We start from the raw sequence: 18,997 nt of genomic DNA, 5'->3' as shown, positions 1-18,997 counted from the left end.
ATATATATATATATATATATATATATATATATATATATATATATATATATAGAGAGAGAGAGAGAGAGAGAGAGAGGTATAGATATATATGATGTATAGAGGTTATGCATATCTGAAATACGTATATGAGGGTAGTTATTTATTTGACTCTGTCTCATTGCTGAAAGTTTCTTTCTACGGCAAGTACACCAACTTTTCTGTGTACATCATGTATTATTGGATTATGAGCCATACCTGCCATCTACAAGAGCCTAGGGCCTGGTGGATGTTGAGGAGGCCCAGGCAGATGGCATAGTTGGTCACAGTTGTGGGAAGTTTGTGGCTGATGGGGGAAGGGGATGCTACTGCAGATGAGACAGGTAAAGCTGCTACCTTGCTGAAGGCCCCATTCTGCCTTAATTCATCTAGAGTCTTGCCTCATCTTTCTCATAGATTGCAAAGGGGACATACAGAGGTATAAGTAGTCAAAAGGGACTTTTAATGCACAACATATTATCTAAAATTATAATTTTATTCAAATTTGTAAAAACTTGTAGAAATACAATCATTCCAGATAAAAAAAAGTTATAACATTACAATACAAAATCATTATAATTAATACATACGTGCATTTAATATTGGAAAGGGAAATGTAAAACTAGTCATGCACGTTTTCATGCTGATTGTACAATTCCCTTTAGACCCATTAACAACAATGTAGTGTAAGGGTCTGCACGATTGCGCAGAATGGATCATTTAGGTACTCATATTGTAAAGCGCTGCGCAAACTGTTGGCGCTATATAAATCCTGAATAATAATAATAGTTCCAGCTATGTAAATTAAAGTAGAACTATAGGCACAACTTTTTTTTTTTTTTTTCATTTTCGATAAAGTAAGGGAGGGTTATAACCCCTGAGAGATTTTTTTTTTTCGCCATCTGTGTCCCATTGCAGAGATTTCCCTTCACCTTCTGTCCAACAGCCAAACAGGAAGTGAAAGCAAATCCCTGCAAATTAAGGGAATTCCTTGGGGACAACCCAAAATTTGTGATTTTCTTTTACTTTCACATTCAATGATCGTGGTAAACGCAACAAATGGGGAGGGTGAATCTCCTTAATGGGGGCACAAACAGCAATTAAAACTGGCAGGGGTTCTAATCCTTCTGCATTCAATCCAAGAATAAAAAAAAGTTTTGCCTTTAGTTATACTTTAAGCACCTGCCTGAAGAAATATAAATGGATTTCTTGTTTTGACAGGCCCTTCACTCTACAAAGTATTTGTTACATATTAAAATTATGCACAGATTGTACAATATGATTGTAGCTTTAGAGGTCTGTAATCTGTCAGATAGATTCTCTTCCATCTTTTATGCCCCAAGGTTTCGCTACTGTCTTTGCTTATTTGCATTGGGTCTGAATTGTCCAAACTACAGCAAAGTTTAATGTAGTCCTGTTGCCCATTGAAGCTAATCGGGTTTTGAGGTTTTTTTTTTTTTTTTTTTCCTGTAACCAGATGCTTTGAGTTACAGCACTTTGCTCTTCATCGTTGCTTTATATTGCAGAAGCCCATCAGCCTTGTAGCTTTGCGCTTTGTGTTTTGTCTATCGCTCCCATTCTCAACCCAGAATATAACAGACTCTCTCTCTCTTTTGTTTATTTATTTTTAAGACATGAAAAGACAGAGATCAATGCAAGAAGACACAAAAAGAGGGAATGAAGGAGCAGTGATAACTGAGACCCAGAAGAAGCCCTCAGAAGATGAAGTGCTAAATGTATTTTACTCCCTCCTCCTTCTGTCCTGTTTTATGATTGCTGATAATTCTCAACTGCATGGGAAAATTGTGCTTTCATTTGTTAAAAATGAGATGTTAGAATTTTTTATTTCTTTCTGGAGATGTCAATCTCTGGTGCATTCAACTATCTGTAAGAGGGGCACACTTGCCGAATTAGTCTGCACCAAGGTGATAATGGTGAGATAAAGGAAAAATGAATTCCCCCCCCCCCATTCACAAACCCCCCTCCCGCTTTTATTTTAAGGTATTGCTATTGAGGACAACTCCCATCCAGAGATGCCAGTATTGATTTTAATTATTACAATATGAGATACTGCAGTGCTGCAGTTAGAGGGACATGTCACAGGAGACCTGCTCGAATTTCCCAGCCAACCCATTTTGTTGGCTTGGGTTAATGGGTGTTCAACCTTTCCATTATCCAGATCAGCCGTGAATTACCAGCTGAATGATGTTTGCATTAATATAATATATATGGTAATTTCTTCACTTAATTAACAGGGAGGTTCAGCTCAGTAGGAGTATGGGCTGATCATGTGTAAAATTGATTTGTGAGGGAAATATTTAATAGACCGCGGGCAGAAAGTAGCGTTTGATGGACAGCTGTGTGGGAACGGATAGAGGGAGAACACGCTGGAACTTGTGTATTTCCCAGCATGCGCAGCCCAGGTTTGACCGTGGCCATTCACTGTTGGATAATTTGACAAATTAAGGTTTTTGTCTTCATATATTAAGAGATTGTTTCAGACACTGTACTGTCACTTGACATTAATTCATTCACAAGACACTCGCATTCATTCCCTGTCTGGAATATATATATATATATATATATATATATATATATATATATATATATATATATATATATATATAAATTTGTGAAAGTGGGATTATTTAGCTCCTTAATATATAGGAAAAAAATATATATGATTTGACATTGTGGTCTAAACCATCAATATATCGATAAGGTAAAACACAGCTTTATTTTGTAACACATAGTAAGTACTACTGAAAACAAAAATAGACCCAACTTAATCTTTTGATTGAATATGACAACTAATATATTCATTTGCTTTTTATTTTAAATTCACTATATTGTCAAAAGTATTGTGACTCCTGCCTTTACACACACACATGTACTCTAATGGCATCCAAGTCTTAGTCCGTAGGGTTCAATATTGAGTTGGTCCACCCTTTGCAGCTATAACAGCTTCAACTCTTCTAGGAAGGCTGTCCACAAGCTTTAGGAGTGTGTCTATGGGAATGTTTGACCATTCTTCCAGAAGAGCATTTGTGAGGTTAGGCGCACTGATGTTGGACCAGAATGCCTGGCTCGCAGTCTCCGCTCTAATTTATCCCAAAGGTGTTTTATCGTGTTGAGGTCAGGAATCTGTGTAAGCCAGTCAAGTTCCTCCACTCCAAACTCCCTCATCCATGTCTTTATGGATCTTGCTTTGTGCAATGGTCCAAATCATTTGGGGGATTATAGTGTGGGGTTGTTCTTCAGGGTTTGGACTTGGCCCCTTCGTTCCAGTAAGGCTTCAGCATACCAAAACATTTTAGACAATTTCATGCTCCCAACTTTGTGGGAACATTTTGCATTTTGGGGATGGCTCTCTCCTGTTCCAAAATGACTGCACACCAGTGCACAAAGCAGGGTCCACAAAGACAAAATGAAAATGTTAAATTGATGATGTATTATCAACAAATTATTTGTGTCCTAAAACTCCAAATGTTAAAGAAAATTAGGATTAATGCTCTGAATCTTCCATTTCTATTTTAGGCCAAAAAGTCACACCTCCAACATTCTGATCTCATCAGACACTTAGCTTCTGAATAACTTGGCTAGATATAGTTACATTAATAAATATTGTATATGTTTACTGGCACATGTCTTTAGCTGGTGGGAAGTGTCCTCTATTTCAGCTCCCTTACTGTTGTCAGGGCAAAGAACAATTAGACAAGTAAAAGATGTACCTCTCCCAATTACTCCTGTTGGTTAGTGTCACCAGCAGTTTCAGCCTTGCACAGTATTGGGCATTTGTTATAGTCAAAACTACAAAGAAATCTAGATGTTAGCAAGCAATTCTGATTATGTGGCAGCGTGTTAAGTTAGCTGTGCAATTACATAATTAATTATATAGTCTTTTTTCTAATAACCTGAAATTTAGGGCAGAATTTTCTATATATTTTCTTGTATATTATAATTTGTTTAAAGCGGTAATATACCCACAAAAGCAAACTTTTATTATATTGTAGGTCACAAAGTCTTAAATGTGATGGCTGCATTTGTTTTCTTCATTAGGCTTTTTTTTTTCCTTTCTTTTCCCCTAATTATCTAGCCAGTAAGTCTGCTGTTTTATCCTGTCTGAAGGTGTAGCAACCACTTCTTAATGTCTGCTACAGTTCAGTTAATTGCTGCTGCACTTCAGCCAAGAAGTCAAGTAGAAAGATATCTTTGAGCCAATAAGTTCCGTATTTCCCTTGGTGTAGGCCAGGGAGATGGTGTCTTGACCCCTATAGTGGAGCAGTTTCAAAATAAAGGGGAGTGTTGGGGGGGGGGGGGTTGGGTTCCTGGGGAAGAGGACAGGCAGGGATCCTATGTGCACTTCCACTGCAAAAAATGGTGTAAGGACTCCATGCCAATGATTTCCAGGAGCGAGTGCTCAACATACCCCATGTGATCTTTCCCCTCAATACGCTTAGGGAGCCCCAAAATCTTAATGTAACATCTGAGCCTGTTCTACATATCTTCAATATGGTTGTCATGATTGAAGACTAGCAGACTTGTTGCCTTGTGATCCCTACTCAAAGGAGGTACCTGATCCTCAAGAATACTCAGTCCCCCTTCTAGAGCTGCTGTACTCTGTCACCTTCTACATGTCCTGACTCATAATAATGATATTCTCCCTGAGGCATTGGAATTGTGTGATGAGAGAGCACAATGAAGAGTTTCTAAATTGCCTGAAAAACATCCTTAACCACTTGAGCCCCGGAGGATTTTACCCCCTTCCTGACCAGAGCATTTTTGTGATTCGCCACTGCGTCGATTTAACTGACAATTGCGCGGTTGTGCGGCGTTGTACCCAAACAAAATGGGCATCCTTTTTCCCCACAAATTATCACTGCTCTCAATGACAGAGCTGTGATCACTGTCCTGTCACTAGGCAGAACGGGGAAATGGTTTGACAAAAGCATATCCCCTTTCTTCCTCTCCGTGACACGATTGCAGGCACCTGGCCGACATAGAGTCCATGGCCACGGAGACTGCAGCAGTTGCGTGCCCGCGACACCGCTTTTAAAGGGGACGTACCCTACGCTCTTTTGCCTACCAGTGCCGTTCTGCCGACGTACATCGGCATGCGCTGGTCGGCAAGCGATTAAGTGTGGGCTCCCCCCACCCATCCATGCAAGGACAGGGCAGATAATAATGCCCCAGTGCGCTTCAGTACCTTTCTCCACTCTTCCTTAGGATGGACAGATTCACTGACCTCCACTGTCCTCTGTATTAGGGGCTGAAATGTGAGCAGTGTCCTTTCTTGTGTTGTGGGCAAACCGCTCCAGTTTACTGGCTGCCTCCCTCCTCCTGTCCCTTGGTGCACACTGTGGTAGGGAGCAGGCGCCATCTTGACGAACTCTACCCAGGCTTGGTCCTCTCTGGTCTTCTGAGAGGCAGAGCTTCTAAATCGCAGGTTTGCTCCCCAAGGTAATCATCCGGTCCTGAAATAGGTGGTGGGGATATTAGCACTGTAAATGCCCTTTGGGATCAGTGTGATCCCTTACCAAGCCACACACCCCCAGTCTGTTGTTTTTAACAGAATACACTGACCTGCAGATGTAGCAGTTAGAGGTCTGAAACAAACCATCTACCACAGACAGGGGTGCTTACAGTGATCAGCTTTTATTTATTTATGCAAAACCTTTATCCCAAAAGAAACAAAACTATTGCTGTAACTAGTAATTCAAGTAATTTGCTAAGGAAGACTGTGCTAATGTTCACTATACCAATGTGTGATAGTATCAACAATAAACACTTATTATGATAAGTCAGTCCACTTGATATAACGTGCTCTGTGTGTGAAAGAAAATCCAAGCCACACCTGCCCTTAGTTAATACAGAAAAAGTGCATAAGTCTTCACTCCTCAGTGCTCTTCCTCCACACACTGCACTCACCAGCCATTGTTGAGCCCTTCTTAGTGTGGTAAAGACCTCAAACTGTGTTATTTATGCTGGCGTGTCATGTGTTGGATCCCCCGCCAATGTGGTCAGCACTCTATTGTTCTGTTAAGATCCATGCACTGGTTTCTCTATCAATATGGTCTAAATGTTAACTCCGTTCATTTAAGTTTCCTGGTGGCACCAGGAAAAGTACAGCAAGACAATCAAGAGAAAATAGCCTCCCATGGTGTAATATATTTATTAAAACCCAAAAATTTAGAAAGTAGTATACTTACATCAGTGTAAAAAAGCATAGAGTGCCAAAAATGAAACCACCGCTATGCTATCCAGCATGCATTCCACAATAGCGGAAGTGATGTCACTGGAAGTCCCGCCTTACGCATTTCGTCCCCTGAATGTGATGTCTTAATAGCAAAGTATGGTTGATACTATCACCCATTGGTATAGTGAACAATGGCATTGTCAAAGGACTTCATTTATTGGTTTGGGACATTTAGGTCTGTAGGACAGCTGCTTTTAATTGTTTTTTCTTCAGTGTTAATTTGGAAGTGTTTTGTTCTGGCATATACACATTTTTTGTTTACTATTAGCACGGGTGTAATTAAAATATTGAATAATAAGATTGAATATTGCATTGCTGTAACTGCTTAAAAAATTTATTTGGAGTTTAGCTTTAGTTTATTTAGTGTATCTAAATCTACTAGTGCATCTAACACTCCCTTCCCCCAGACTGCTGCTGTCTAAGGCTGGATTCACATATGAGCATGCAGCGGACCACAGCAGGAATCCTGTGCATCCTCGTTCACCGTTTCAGGTCTGATTTCAGCCAAAATGTTGGCTGAATTTGGACCTGAAATGGGCCAAAAGACCCACTGGAGCCACTGTGGAGATATGTGAACTGGCTCCATAGAGAGCCGGTCACAATCTCCTGCTATTGTGCAAACGCAGCCTTTAGGTGCCCCTGTGCACCTTCATCCAGAGTGGGGGCACTCTAATACAGGAGGTGTGTTACTGACCAAACCACTAGGCGAAAGCCTTTAAAAAAAAAATAACGAATGCAGCGACCAGATCTAATGATTGGTAAGCTGCAATGCATTCCATTTTTGCTTTTGGGTTTAATGATCAAATGGTAAGGGGTTTTAATTTGGCCACACTCTAGTGAAATCAACAAATTAAAGTGGAGGGCCACCCTAAAAAAAAAAAGCTAGGCAGTCTTCCTAATCTGCCTCTTCCTATTCCGCAGCGCTGTTTCTTCAATCCTTCCTCCTCGGCGAGTGGTCCCGTTGTCTTCTGGGACATGTGTGTGTCCCAGGAAACAACGGGGCCACTCACAAAGCGCTGCGCAGCTCGCGTATGCGCAGTAGGAAACGGGCAGTGACGCTGCAAGGCTCCACTGCCTGTTTCCCTTAGTTAGGATGGATGAGGAGGCCGACATCGCAAGCTCGCTGCACAGGTAAGTGTCCTTATTAAAAGTCAGCAGCTACAGTGTTTGTAGCTGCTGACTTTTTTTTTTTTTAAACAGCCGGAACGCCCCTTTAAATAACATAATGGGATGGATTTACCAAAGGAGTGTAGGATATTCACTTAGCAAACTAAATTTTCACTGTGCAAGGGATTTTCTATCTGCTTAATGAATGATGAATGACATGAAGCTCTGCTGAGTTTAATCATCCAGTCATGTGCAAGCTTGCACTTGATTGGGCATTGTTTGTAAAGGTAAATATCAACACATTCACCAAATTATGTAAAAATTCCCATGCAATGTGGAAACTCACTTTGCAAAGTAAACGTGTTCTACTCCTTTGGTAATTCAACCCCAGTGTATTTAATTACACTAATAATAATGCAGTTTGTAAATTCATCAGAGAACTGTGAGCCACTGATTACTTGGTGTGAACAGCAACAGTTTTGTGCTGTAATCCATTTCCAATGAGACTACAGTATTCATTTATTGGTTGCTGAGTGTTTCAGTTACCAACAATTATGTATTTCAAGAGTCTATCTTGGCCCTTGAGTAGTATTAAAATCTAAAAAATTAACACATTGTACCTTACTAATTCTTAGATATTGTGGTTGAGTGTGTTTTTTAACCCTTAAGTCCACATTTTTCAAAGAGTTAGCGTGACTCAAAATGTGCGCTACCAAACGGTGGAGCAGAATGTTAAAGGGTTAATATTTTTTCCACTTATTTTCACTTTGTGATCCAACCAATAAATCTGTGTTAGACCAAGCTGTCCAGCAAAAGTAGAAGTTAGAGTGTTGAAACAAACCATTTCACGCTGATGTGTGTTTATAATGCTTCTTAGTTTAAAGCCAAATATTAAACCCAAAACCAAAAATGCATTATACTGCAGCTTTCCAATCATTATCATTAGTGGTAGCTGCGTCAGTTTTCTTTTCTTTGTCTTTTTTTTTTTTTCACCTGTTTTCACCTGGTGTTCTCGCCAGTAACACACCTCCTGTATTAGTGTGATATAACTCTGGAGGAATGAGCACAGAAGGCACAGCAAATAGCAGCATTGTCAGAAGGGGTGAGGGTTGTGTTAAATGTAGGCTTCAATGTACTAACAAATTGAAGCCAAACTATAGCTCACACTTTATAATCGGTTACAGCAAATCGTTTTTGTTTCCTTTTGGGATCAAGGTTTTACACAAATGAAAGCTGATCATTTTATACACCCCTGCCAGTGTTAATTTGTTTGTCTCATCCGTGTAAACTGATACATTCTGTTGGAGAGCTTCAGCTAGTAAAAAAACAACAGATTTGCTGGCTGGATCACCAGAATAGAAAAAAGCCTAATAAAGGAAGCTAATACAGCCATCACATCTAAGAATTAGTAAGCTGCAATATAATAAATGTTTTCTTTTGGGTTTAATGCTGCTTAAAACTTTTATCCCAAAAGGTATATTTTATGTTTGTTGGTGTTCAGCCTTCTTTGTTAGACAAATGTATTTAAGTTCATCTAAATTTGGCCTTAGCAGATTCATTTTTTAATTCAGCCAGCAGGGATAACAAAAAATAACAAATTCCTCCATCTACACAAGGGAGGTGGATAGATGAATCCTGCTCACTGGGACGTTGTATTCTGACAGCATGACTTTTTGCTGTCAGAATACACTGATCAGAGGCTCGGCCAGGTTACTAAGAAAATTTTTCCAACAAGCCCCTTTGACTTAAGTTGATCTAATGATCAACTTCTGTTGAGCAGGCACAGCCACACATGGATTGAAATTTGGCGGGTCCCTGCTGAACTGGTCAAATTTCAATCCATCTATAGCCAGCCTAAAGCTACCCTCTCCCCAAATTGGCAACTGTGTCTTTGTTGCTCCTTTATCCAAAATAGAAACACCCTGAGGCAGGAAGTGAAAATAAAGCCTAAAAAAAGACACTAATGCATTCACCACATTTGAGGTAGAACTATAGGCAAAACTAAGGGAGGGTTATAACCCCTGTCAGATTTTTTTTTTCGCCATCTGTATCCCATTGCGAATATTTCCCTTCACTTCCTGCCCCATAGCCAAACAGGAAGTGAAAGAAAATCCCTGCAAATTAGGGGGATTTCTTGGGGACCCCTTAAGTCACCAGAAATGGTGTCCCAGTTGGAACATTTCTCCTCTATTACATTTTTGGAAACACTTAAAATGTGGGATTTTCTTTTACTTTCACTGATGATGGTAAACAGGACCAATAGGGAGAATCTCCCTAACGGGGATACAGATAGCAATAAAAAATGTACAGATGTTCTAATCCCTCTCCACTCTATCCAAAACTAAAAAAAAATAGTTTTGCCTTTAGTTATAGTTTAAGGATTGGTAAGCTGCAATATACAGTATTACATTTTATTTTTTCGGTTTAATACCACTTCAGCAATGCAATATATTTATATCAGGTAGTCCCTGTTACTGCACAATTGTTTAGGAATTAAACCAATATTGTAATGTGTGTCCAACGTTTCTAAATAGGCACAGATTGCTTTATTATACTGATTTTTCTCTTTCTGAAAATGAATCTGTAATTGAAATTTGTACATGGAACTAAAGTTGCTCAAGTACAAATTCCCTGCATGTGTTTACACCGTGACTATAGGCTGCCTTTTAATGGTAAACTGGCCAAAGATGTGTAGAATTTCTAACACAAATTCATGAGAAAAGAAAGCTCTAGAAAGTTTGTTAATTTTAGTCATCATTAGTGGGTCACGTCAACGTTTGTTTTTCTTAAAATGTTATTTTATTAATGTTTTCAATTATATAAGACAAAATTCACATTTATAGTTATCATAAAAGTTCAAGTGTATAGAAAACATATACCAATGTTTGAGGTACAATATACTGTATTTATCGGCGTATAACACATGTTTTCCCCCCGAAATGTGTTATATGCTGATACTTGGCTGCTTGGGAGGGGTGGGGCAAGTGCCGCTGGATTACACAAACAGGATCTCCTTTGATGGGCACTGATCAGCCTGCATTAATGGGCACTAATCAGGCTGCATTTTTGGACACTGGTGAGGCTGCATTGATGGGCACTGACCCTTATTTTGCTTCAAAGTTATTTATTTAAAATTTACATTTTTTTCCTGAAAGTACGGTATATTCATTATAGGTCGAGGGTATACATTCCCCAACTAATGTACAATAAGTACTTACATAAGCATATAGTTAATCATAAATTATAGCTAGATATTAGATAGTTGTATATTCTGCTTTCGCTTTAGGGATCACATCTATGTGCATATTGTTCGTGTTACACTTGCTAAACGCAGAGAAGGGAAAGGAGAAAAGAAAAGAAAAAATCGGAAGAGAAAAAAAAAGGAAAGGGGAAATAAAAAGTAGGCTGCCAAGGGAAAAGGAGGTAGGAGCCAGAGTTTGGGGGTGTTTGCGAAGGAACTCCAACATGGCTGGGTAAGGATGGTCACAGAGTTTCCTTTAGCCCAGATCAGGAACTCAGATGAGTCTGAAAACATTTCCTGTGCCAGCAGCCATTCCAGGCTCCTGGTGGAGACTAGTTTAGTTGCCCATTCCCCAAGAGAGGGTACGGAAGTTGATTTTCAGTGTTAGGGGATGACTGCTCTGGCTGCAGTGAAAAAGTGTCTAAGCACATCCTTTTTCATTTACTGAAGTGGTCCAGGAATCATGGATAGGAGGGCCACCTACTGTCCATGATTCCAGGACCACTTCAGTAAATGTGATGGTTGGACAAAGGTGTCTGTTAGTTTACAGTATAGATCAAAAATTTGTTTCCAAAACACAACGTTTACTTTTAACCACAGTGACTGGAAAATTAAGTGAAGAATTGGGATGAAAATTTGTTCTTGAACAAAAGAATTTGTAACAATGCATATGGTTTTCGTTCGGTAAAGTCCATTCATTCCAAAATCAAATGTTCAATGCAAATTAAAACTTTCGAACAATAAAATAGATCTGAGAATTTTCGTACAAATTTTCCTAAGACTCTTCCTAAGAATTTTCCTTCAAAAATCTATCAGCCAGCTCTAGTTATGCTAAACTAAAATCATGGCTGCCATTCATTTTTGTCGCGTGTTAAAGCGGAACTTCACCCAAAAGGAGAAGTTCTGCTTGTTTGCACGGGAGAAGGGGGAGTGGGTCCCTGGTTTTGACAGGTACCCACTCCCAATCAGATATGCCACAGCAATCTGAGCCAGAATTCTGCCCGCCCCCTTCTTCTGCAGTCTTCTGGGACACATCTACGGGACCATTCACAAAGTGCATCATGGCTTACGCATGCACAGTAGGAAACCAGCTGTGAAGCTGCAAAGCTTCACTGACTGTTTCCCTTACTTGAGATGTTGGCGCTTGCACCTGAAGCTGATTGAAGAATCAGCTCAGATGCCAACATCACTGAATCCCTGGACAGGTAAATGTGCTTATAATAAAAGTCAGCAGCTATAGTATTTGTAGCTGCTGACTTCATTTTTTTTGAGGGGGGGGGGGGGGGGGCTGGAGCTTCTCTTTAAATAATGTTGATGAGTAAGTTCTGTGTATTTTATTTTCTCTATCAGGCATGTGTCCCAGCCAACCATTGTCCCTTCCTTATCTGATTTCCTAATAGGCCTGTCCCGGCAGTTCAGATTGGTAATGTTAAACATGACAGAACAGTCAGCAGTGCTTTGTGAAACCGCTGTCTTAGTGATGGATAACACCTTGCGGTGTTTAGCACTTCTGTTCTAGCCAGCTGTGTGCGTAAACAAGATTATATTCTACAGTGCGCAGTTCTTGTGAGCTGCTTCTCTTCTCTCCTTGCATAAAATATACAGTAGAAGACTCACTGCACTTTGCTGGTGTGCAATAAATTGGGGGATATTTTAACTATAAGTCACATGGTGTATAATTTTCAGCTTAAGGACTCATTCCCAGCAGAAGTAATGTCATGATTTTTGCTGCATTTTTAAAGCTACCAACATTCATGGACATGACAAAGTCCTTTGTTCACTGGACATCAAACATCAAAGTTTTGTTAAGGTGCATAGTAAAATAAAATCTTCATGCTGCATTGAATTGGCTCCTTTATAAAGTGCCACCAGTCAGTTCCTATTATCTATGCCAGTCAGTGCTGGCAATCAGTGCCACCTATCAGTGATTCCCATCAATGCCCATCACTGCTGTCAATCAATGCTCATCAGTATCGCCTGTCTGTGCCCACCAGTGCCACCTAACAGTGCCGCCTATCAGTGCTCATCAGTACCACCTATTAATGCCCATAAGTGCAGCATATCAGTGCCTCCTCATCAATGCCCACCAGTTCAGCCTATCAGTGCCACCTCATCAGCCAGCGCATATCAGTGAAAGCAAGAAATTACTTAGTTGCAAAATTTACTGACGGAAAAGAGTAAAAAAAACATTTTTTTTTTCAAAATTTTTGGTCTTTTTTTTGTTTGTAAAAAATAAATAAAAAACCCAGCAGTGATTAAATACCACCAAAAGAAAGCTCTATTTGTGTGAAGAAAATTATAAAAAAAATTGTTTGGGTACAGTGTAGCATGACCACGCAATTGTCATTCAAATTTGAAAGCTGAAAAATGGCTATGGCAGGAAGAGGCTGTAAGTGCCCTGTAGGCAAGTGGTTAAACATATCAGTTGTGTACTAACCCTAAAGCGTATGTCCACTCAAAACTGAAAATTTCCAATTTTTTGTTAATGTTGAGGTGTTACATAGTATAATAGTTTCCAACGCCTCTCTGGTCTTTTAATAACTCCGCTTTTGAGTTCACAGATCTTTGCAACTGTGTAGAGGTTATATGAAGTCACGTTCTTTCTGATGATTTGGTTAAAAAAATGTTATTATGGAGAAAATAAAAGGAACAATGAAAGTATCTCAGTTGTGAAAGGAGAAGTAAAACTCCAGTTTGGTCCAGGAATAAGGAGCCAGCCTATCCCATTAGTTGCCAGGGCTGCAACTGTTGCTCAGTTATCATTTGGGTTGACTAGCCATTTAAAGTGGCTATAGGCATTACACAGATCTTCTCTTTGAGCTATTATAATGTTTACATACTTGCCCCTTCCCCCTGTTTTATTCCTGGGGAAAACAGTAGTGATTGGCAAACATTGGAAATATAGAAACATTTAGAAATATCAGCCAGTGTTTGGCTGGTTCATATAATGTAAAGATCTTTACCATTAGGTAATGTTCCCATGTCTCTGGGTACAGTGAAAGAAAAAGTATTTGATTCCCTGCTGATTTTGTACGTTTGCCCACTGACAAAGAAATGATCTGTCTATAATTTTAATAGTAGGTTTATTTTAACAGTGAGAGACAGAAAAACAAAAAAATACAGAAAAAACGCATTTCAAAAAATGTATAAATTGATTTGCATTTTATTGAGTGAAATAAGTATTTGACCCCTTCACAAAACCTGATTTAGTACTTGGTGGCAATCACAGAGATCAGACGTTTCTTGTAGTTGGCCACCAGTTTTGCACACATCTCAGAAGGGATTTTGTCCCACTCCTCTTTACTCCTCTTTACAGATGCTCTCCAAATCATTAAGGTTTCGAGGTTGATGTTTGGTAATGCGAGCCTTCAGCCCCCGCACATATTTTCCATGGGATTAAGATCTGGAGACTGGCTAGGCCACTCCAGGACCGTAATGTGCTTCTTTTTGAGCCATTCCTTTTGTTGCCTTGGGTCATTGTCATGCTGGAATACCCATCCATGACCCATTTTCAATGCCCTGGCTGAGGAAAGGAGGTTTTCACCTAAGATTTGACGGTACATGGCCCCGTCCATCGTCCCTTTGATGTGGTGAAGTTGTCATGTCCCCTTAGCAGAAAAACAACCCCAAAGCATAATGTTTCCAACTCCATGTTTGACGGTAGGGATGGTGTTCTTGGGGTCATAGGCAGGCAACCAGTTCTCCTCTGAATCATTCAGATGTTCATTAGCACATTTCAGACAGGCCTGTACATGTGTTTTCTTGAGCAGGGGGACTTTGTGGGCACTTTGTCCTTCACGGCGTAGTGTGTTACCAATTGTTTTCTTGGTTACTATGGTCCCAGCTGCCTTGCGATCATTGACAAGATTCTCCCCTGTAGTTCTGGGCTGATTCCTCACCATTCTCATGATCATTAAAACTCCACGAGGTGAAATCTTGCATGGGACCCCAGACCGAGGGAGATTGACAGTTATTTTGTGTTTCTTCCATTAGGGAATAAGAGCAGTAACTGTTGTCACCCTTTCACCAAGCTGCTTGGCGATGGTCTTGTAGCCCATTACAGCCTTGTGTAGGTTTACAATCTTGTCCCTGGCATCCTTGGACAGATCTTTGGTCTTGGCCATGGCGGAGAGATTGGAATCTGATTGATTGGTTGCTTCTGTGGAAAGCTGTCTTTTATACAGGTAACAAGCTGAGATTAGGAGCACTCCCTTTAAGAGAGTGCTCTTAACCTCAGCTTGTTGCCTATATAAAAGACACCCGGGAGCCAGAAATCTTGCTGATTGATAGGGGATCAAATACTTATTTCACTCATTAAAATGCAAATCAATTTATACATTTTTTTAAATGTATTTTTCTGGATATTTTTGTTTTTCTGCCTCTCACTTACCAATAAAATTAGAGAGTAATCATTTCTTTGTCAGTGGGCAAACGTACAAAATCAGCAAGGTATCAAATACTTTTTTCCCCTCACTGTACACTTAAAGTATTATTAATCACTCAGTGTTTTTAACTTAACACATTGAGCACAGTTAACTACTTGCCGCCCACCCACAGTAGTTTTATTTTGCGGGTGAGCGGCATAGGCAGACGGGAAAATGCTTGTGTGCGCCCCCAGCAGGCCCATACTGTGATTGGACACTGTACAAGTTTTGCAGCAGATTTCAGCCGCTGATGTCTGCTGAAATCAGCTGATCGGTTGTGTCCAATCACAGACAGAGTTCTTTGTTTACAAAAACACAGAACTCTGTGTCCGTAGGTACAGCAAGGTGGCTGTTTCTTCTCCCTACAAAGCAGAGAGAAAAATATCCAGATCAGAAGTTAACCCCCCGATTGCCCCTAGATGTAAATCTCTTCCCTGCCAGTGTCATTAGTAAAGTGTCAGAATTATTACTGATCACTGTATTAGTGTCACTAGCGATGTAGTGTTTGTTAGCGCCAGATTGTCTACCACAGTTCCACTATAAGTCACTGATCACCACAAATTACAGTATAGTGTCTAAAGCTGCATAAATTCCAGCATATATACCATAGTTTGTAGAGTCTATAACTTTTGCACATACCAATTCATGTACACTTGTTTTTGTTTTGTTTTTGTTGTTTTTTTTACCAAAGACGTGTAGCAGAATACATTTTGGTCCTAATTTTTTTCTTTTTTTGTATATATAATAAAAAACCCAGTGGTGATCAAATGTAACCAAAGGAAAGCTATATTTGTGAAGGGAAAAAAATATATAAATTTAATTTGTGTATAGTGTTGCGTGACCGCACAGTTGCCAGTTAGCCCTGTGTTGAATATAAAAAAAATGCCCTGGTCATGAAGGGGGTAAAACCTTCTGGAGGTCAAGTGGTTCTAAAGTCATAAAATGTTTTAAGTTAAATTCTTTGTTTAAGGTTTTTTAGTCTGAACCTCCACTTCTGGGATCATCCACCAGCACTCTAGGCTCTTCCTTTTTGCATTTGCCACCATAGAAAGCTGTTTCCTATGTTGGCACACATGTGGACTTGCTCCCAAGCCCAGATTGTGTGCATTAAGGTAAAAAGCCTTATGACTTTAGTACCTCTTTAATGCATTTCCTGCATTAAGATAAAAATGCTCACTCAATCCACCCATCTGTAGCAGCTCTCCTCTCACCCGGCATTCACAGCATTCAGAGACAGCAGCAGAAGCCATTGGCTACTACTGTTGTCAATTAAATCGTTTGAGCAGAAATTGGGAGTCCAGCCCGAGCCGCACTGTGTGGGCCTGTGGACACACACAGCATGGCTCAGGATCAAGCCGGCACATCTGACTTCTTAGGTTTCTGATTGGTTTCTTATGCAGAAGTGAGACTGATTTTTGCACTCTCCAGCTTTAGTAAATAAACCCCATAGTCACATTAACCAAACTCTAAGCCCTTTTCTGTGAAATTGCATCCAACCTGAATTTCCATATCATGGAATGGAACCATAAAAATCAACATAGGTTGCATAGATGAGCAGATATGAGAATTGTACAGTTGAGTTTTTTCATACAGCCTGCGTTCTATCAATGCTGACATTAGCTGCTGGCATATGGGACCATCACTAGCATCTTTTGATCTAAACATCATCTAAAAGCCAAAGGGTCTTCAAATGCAAGCCTTTAAATGTGTAAATTCATGACATAATTGTTTTTCTTGATCCTTTGGATAGACAGAGAAAGATACAAGTCAAACATATATCTTTTATCAGGTGTATTCAGCTCAGAATTTGTTTTGTGTAGATAAGCGAAGTGTAGAAATATCAGGTGAAGAGCTAGCCCTCCAGTATATAATGGAATATCACTATATATTTTTGTGCTCTTCTGGCACTCGAGAGTGGTGTGGTATGGGCTTTTGTTGGCCGAGTAAGTGCTTTTCTAAGTGATCGCAAGAAAGAAAAAGTCAACTTACAAGTGATGTCTCCCCTCTTATTTGTTCTTTCTCTATTTCTCTTTTTCTCTAATACAGAAAGGGTTCAAAGACACCAGCCAGTATGTAGTTGGAGAATTGGCAGCCCTAGAGAACGAGCAGAATCAAATTGACACCCGTGCCGCGCTGGTGGAGAACCGCCTCCGCTATCTCATGGACACAGGTACGGTGCCCAATTACACTGTAAACAGTTTTGGCAAATTGAGCGTTCACAAACTCTTATAGAGTTTTGGAAGTGTGAATCTTTGAAGCCTGAATGTTCAGCAGAACTGCCTTGAAAATGAAAAGGCTGCGATTTGCTGCCACCTCTCTGGGCCCTGGTGATAAGAGTGCCTTCATGGGAAGTGATAACTCGCCCTGATATCGTGTGAGCCAGCACTATTGAACAGTGTGCTCAACCATGCAGAGCCTGAATACATATCTGTGCCTCATTGATATGCCCCTGCTTAGAAAAAAAAAAATAGTAAGATCTTCAGTGTTCTACAGATTCAATAGGCAGAGTGTGTTGTGTGTGTGTCTGAAGAGAAGGAAGCTAGCCAGCTATATTCCTCATGAAACACGCTGTACATAGACTGCCATCTCAGTGAAAGCTGTCACCGCTATCTGATTGTGGAGAGGAAATAGATTTACAGCATTGTAAGGGCGGTATACATCTATTTAGAATATATATTTATGTGGCGGGGGCACAAATTGCTCATCTGTGTCTCTTATAAATGGAAGCATAATGCACAAAATGGTTTTGGATTATAGTGACAAAATCATTTTTGAGTTTATCAGGAATATTGCCACAACTTTAAAATAATTTATGTTTGTGCCTTGTATAAAACATGTATGAATGTATGTACTAGAGAATTATCTATTTTTATTTGTACATATGTTGTCCCAGCTTCCCATTCTCTTTTTTTTTTTTTTTGTAAGTTTTTTTTTATTAATATATACTTTACAAATCCTGCACACATTTGTTAGTATTTTGTTAAATTGGCTGAAAGTGTCAAATGAAATATAATAATAGAGCCAAAAAATTCTTAAGGCAAATACCTTTTCTTCAGTTTTTAAGAGGAATGGATCCCTAAAGTAGAAGCTTAATATTTTTATTGGGTTTTAGAGAACACAGTTGTGTTATATGTGGGGCTGTATTAGATTATGGGTTCAGAAACTCCTTAGAGATTCAATATTAGGAATATTATTTTTAAAAATTATCCATACCTGTATATTAATTGAATGATTGAGCCTTTCTGTATAAACCTATATATTATATTATATTATATTATATACACCTATAAGACATATGTCTAGAACTCTTATCTCTTTAAATGTGATATCTTAATGATAAATCAAAAAAACTTCCTTGCAATCGAGCCAAATATCTTTCTGACATATAACCAGAAATGTGCATATAGGAATTCGCTGTACAGTGTGCATGCATGATGACTTCAATGTGCCCCACCCTACGCATTTCGTTAAAAATAATGTCCTCAGAGGAAGCAGGAAGCACATATGTGCCCTGAGGACATAATTTTTAACAAAACATGTAGGGCAGCGCCCATTGCCTGATGGCATCACGCATGCACACTGTACAACGAATGCCATTATGCACTTTTCTGGCTGCTACTTTGTGAGTACATTTATTGAATATGTTTTATAATATTATGCTATGTGTGGCTTACTTCCTTTTTGAATACATCGCATATTGAACACCTTGGAACATTTGAAGAGAGGACCCCTATTGTGGACAATTCGATGGCAGCTATTTTGGTACCCATGAGTGTGGAATGAGCGCATTTGGCGTTCATATAAAAAGGGGTCTTGTTGTTTGGTAAGAGGTGCAATTTTTATGGTTATGTTGAAGGATTGACCTCAGGCTGAAACTCACATGGTATTGAGGGATCTATTATTTGCTGATACTTTGCTTATGTGGTTTTTAGACATGTAATCTTTGCAAGGGTT

At 39.5% G+C, this 18,997-nt stretch overlaps 1 protein-coding gene across 5 annotated transcripts in view; it reads left to right on the top strand.

Annotated features, from left to right (window-relative positions):
* Positions 1-18,997, top strand: part of EHBP1 (EH domain binding protein 1) — a 724,273-nt gene that overhangs the window by 580,719 nt on the left and 124,557 nt on the right. For all 5 annotated transcript variants that reach the window (XM_077485988.1, XM_077485986.1, XM_077485985.1 and 2 more), the window contains 2 exons: positions 1,648-1,751; positions 17,090-17,213. In XM_077485988.1, the coding sequence (XP_077342114.1) occupies positions 1,648-1,751; positions 17,090-17,213 (228 nt within the window). The remainder of the gene's footprint in view (positions 1-1,647; positions 1,752-17,089; positions 17,214-18,997) is intronic.

The sequence above is a fragment of the Lithobates pipiens genome, unplaced genomic scaffold (genome assembly GCF_037356315.1).
Source record: "Lithobates pipiens isolate NorthernLeopardFrog02 unplaced genomic scaffold, aLitPip1_a1.2 Scaffold_18, whole genome shotgun sequence".
NCBI classification, from domain to species: domain Eukaryota; kingdom Metazoa; phylum Chordata; class Amphibia; order Anura; family Ranidae; genus Lithobates; species Lithobates pipiens.
The sequence above is the reverse complement of the archived record's forward strand: the minus strand, read 5'-3'. Positions and strand labels throughout refer to the sequence as shown.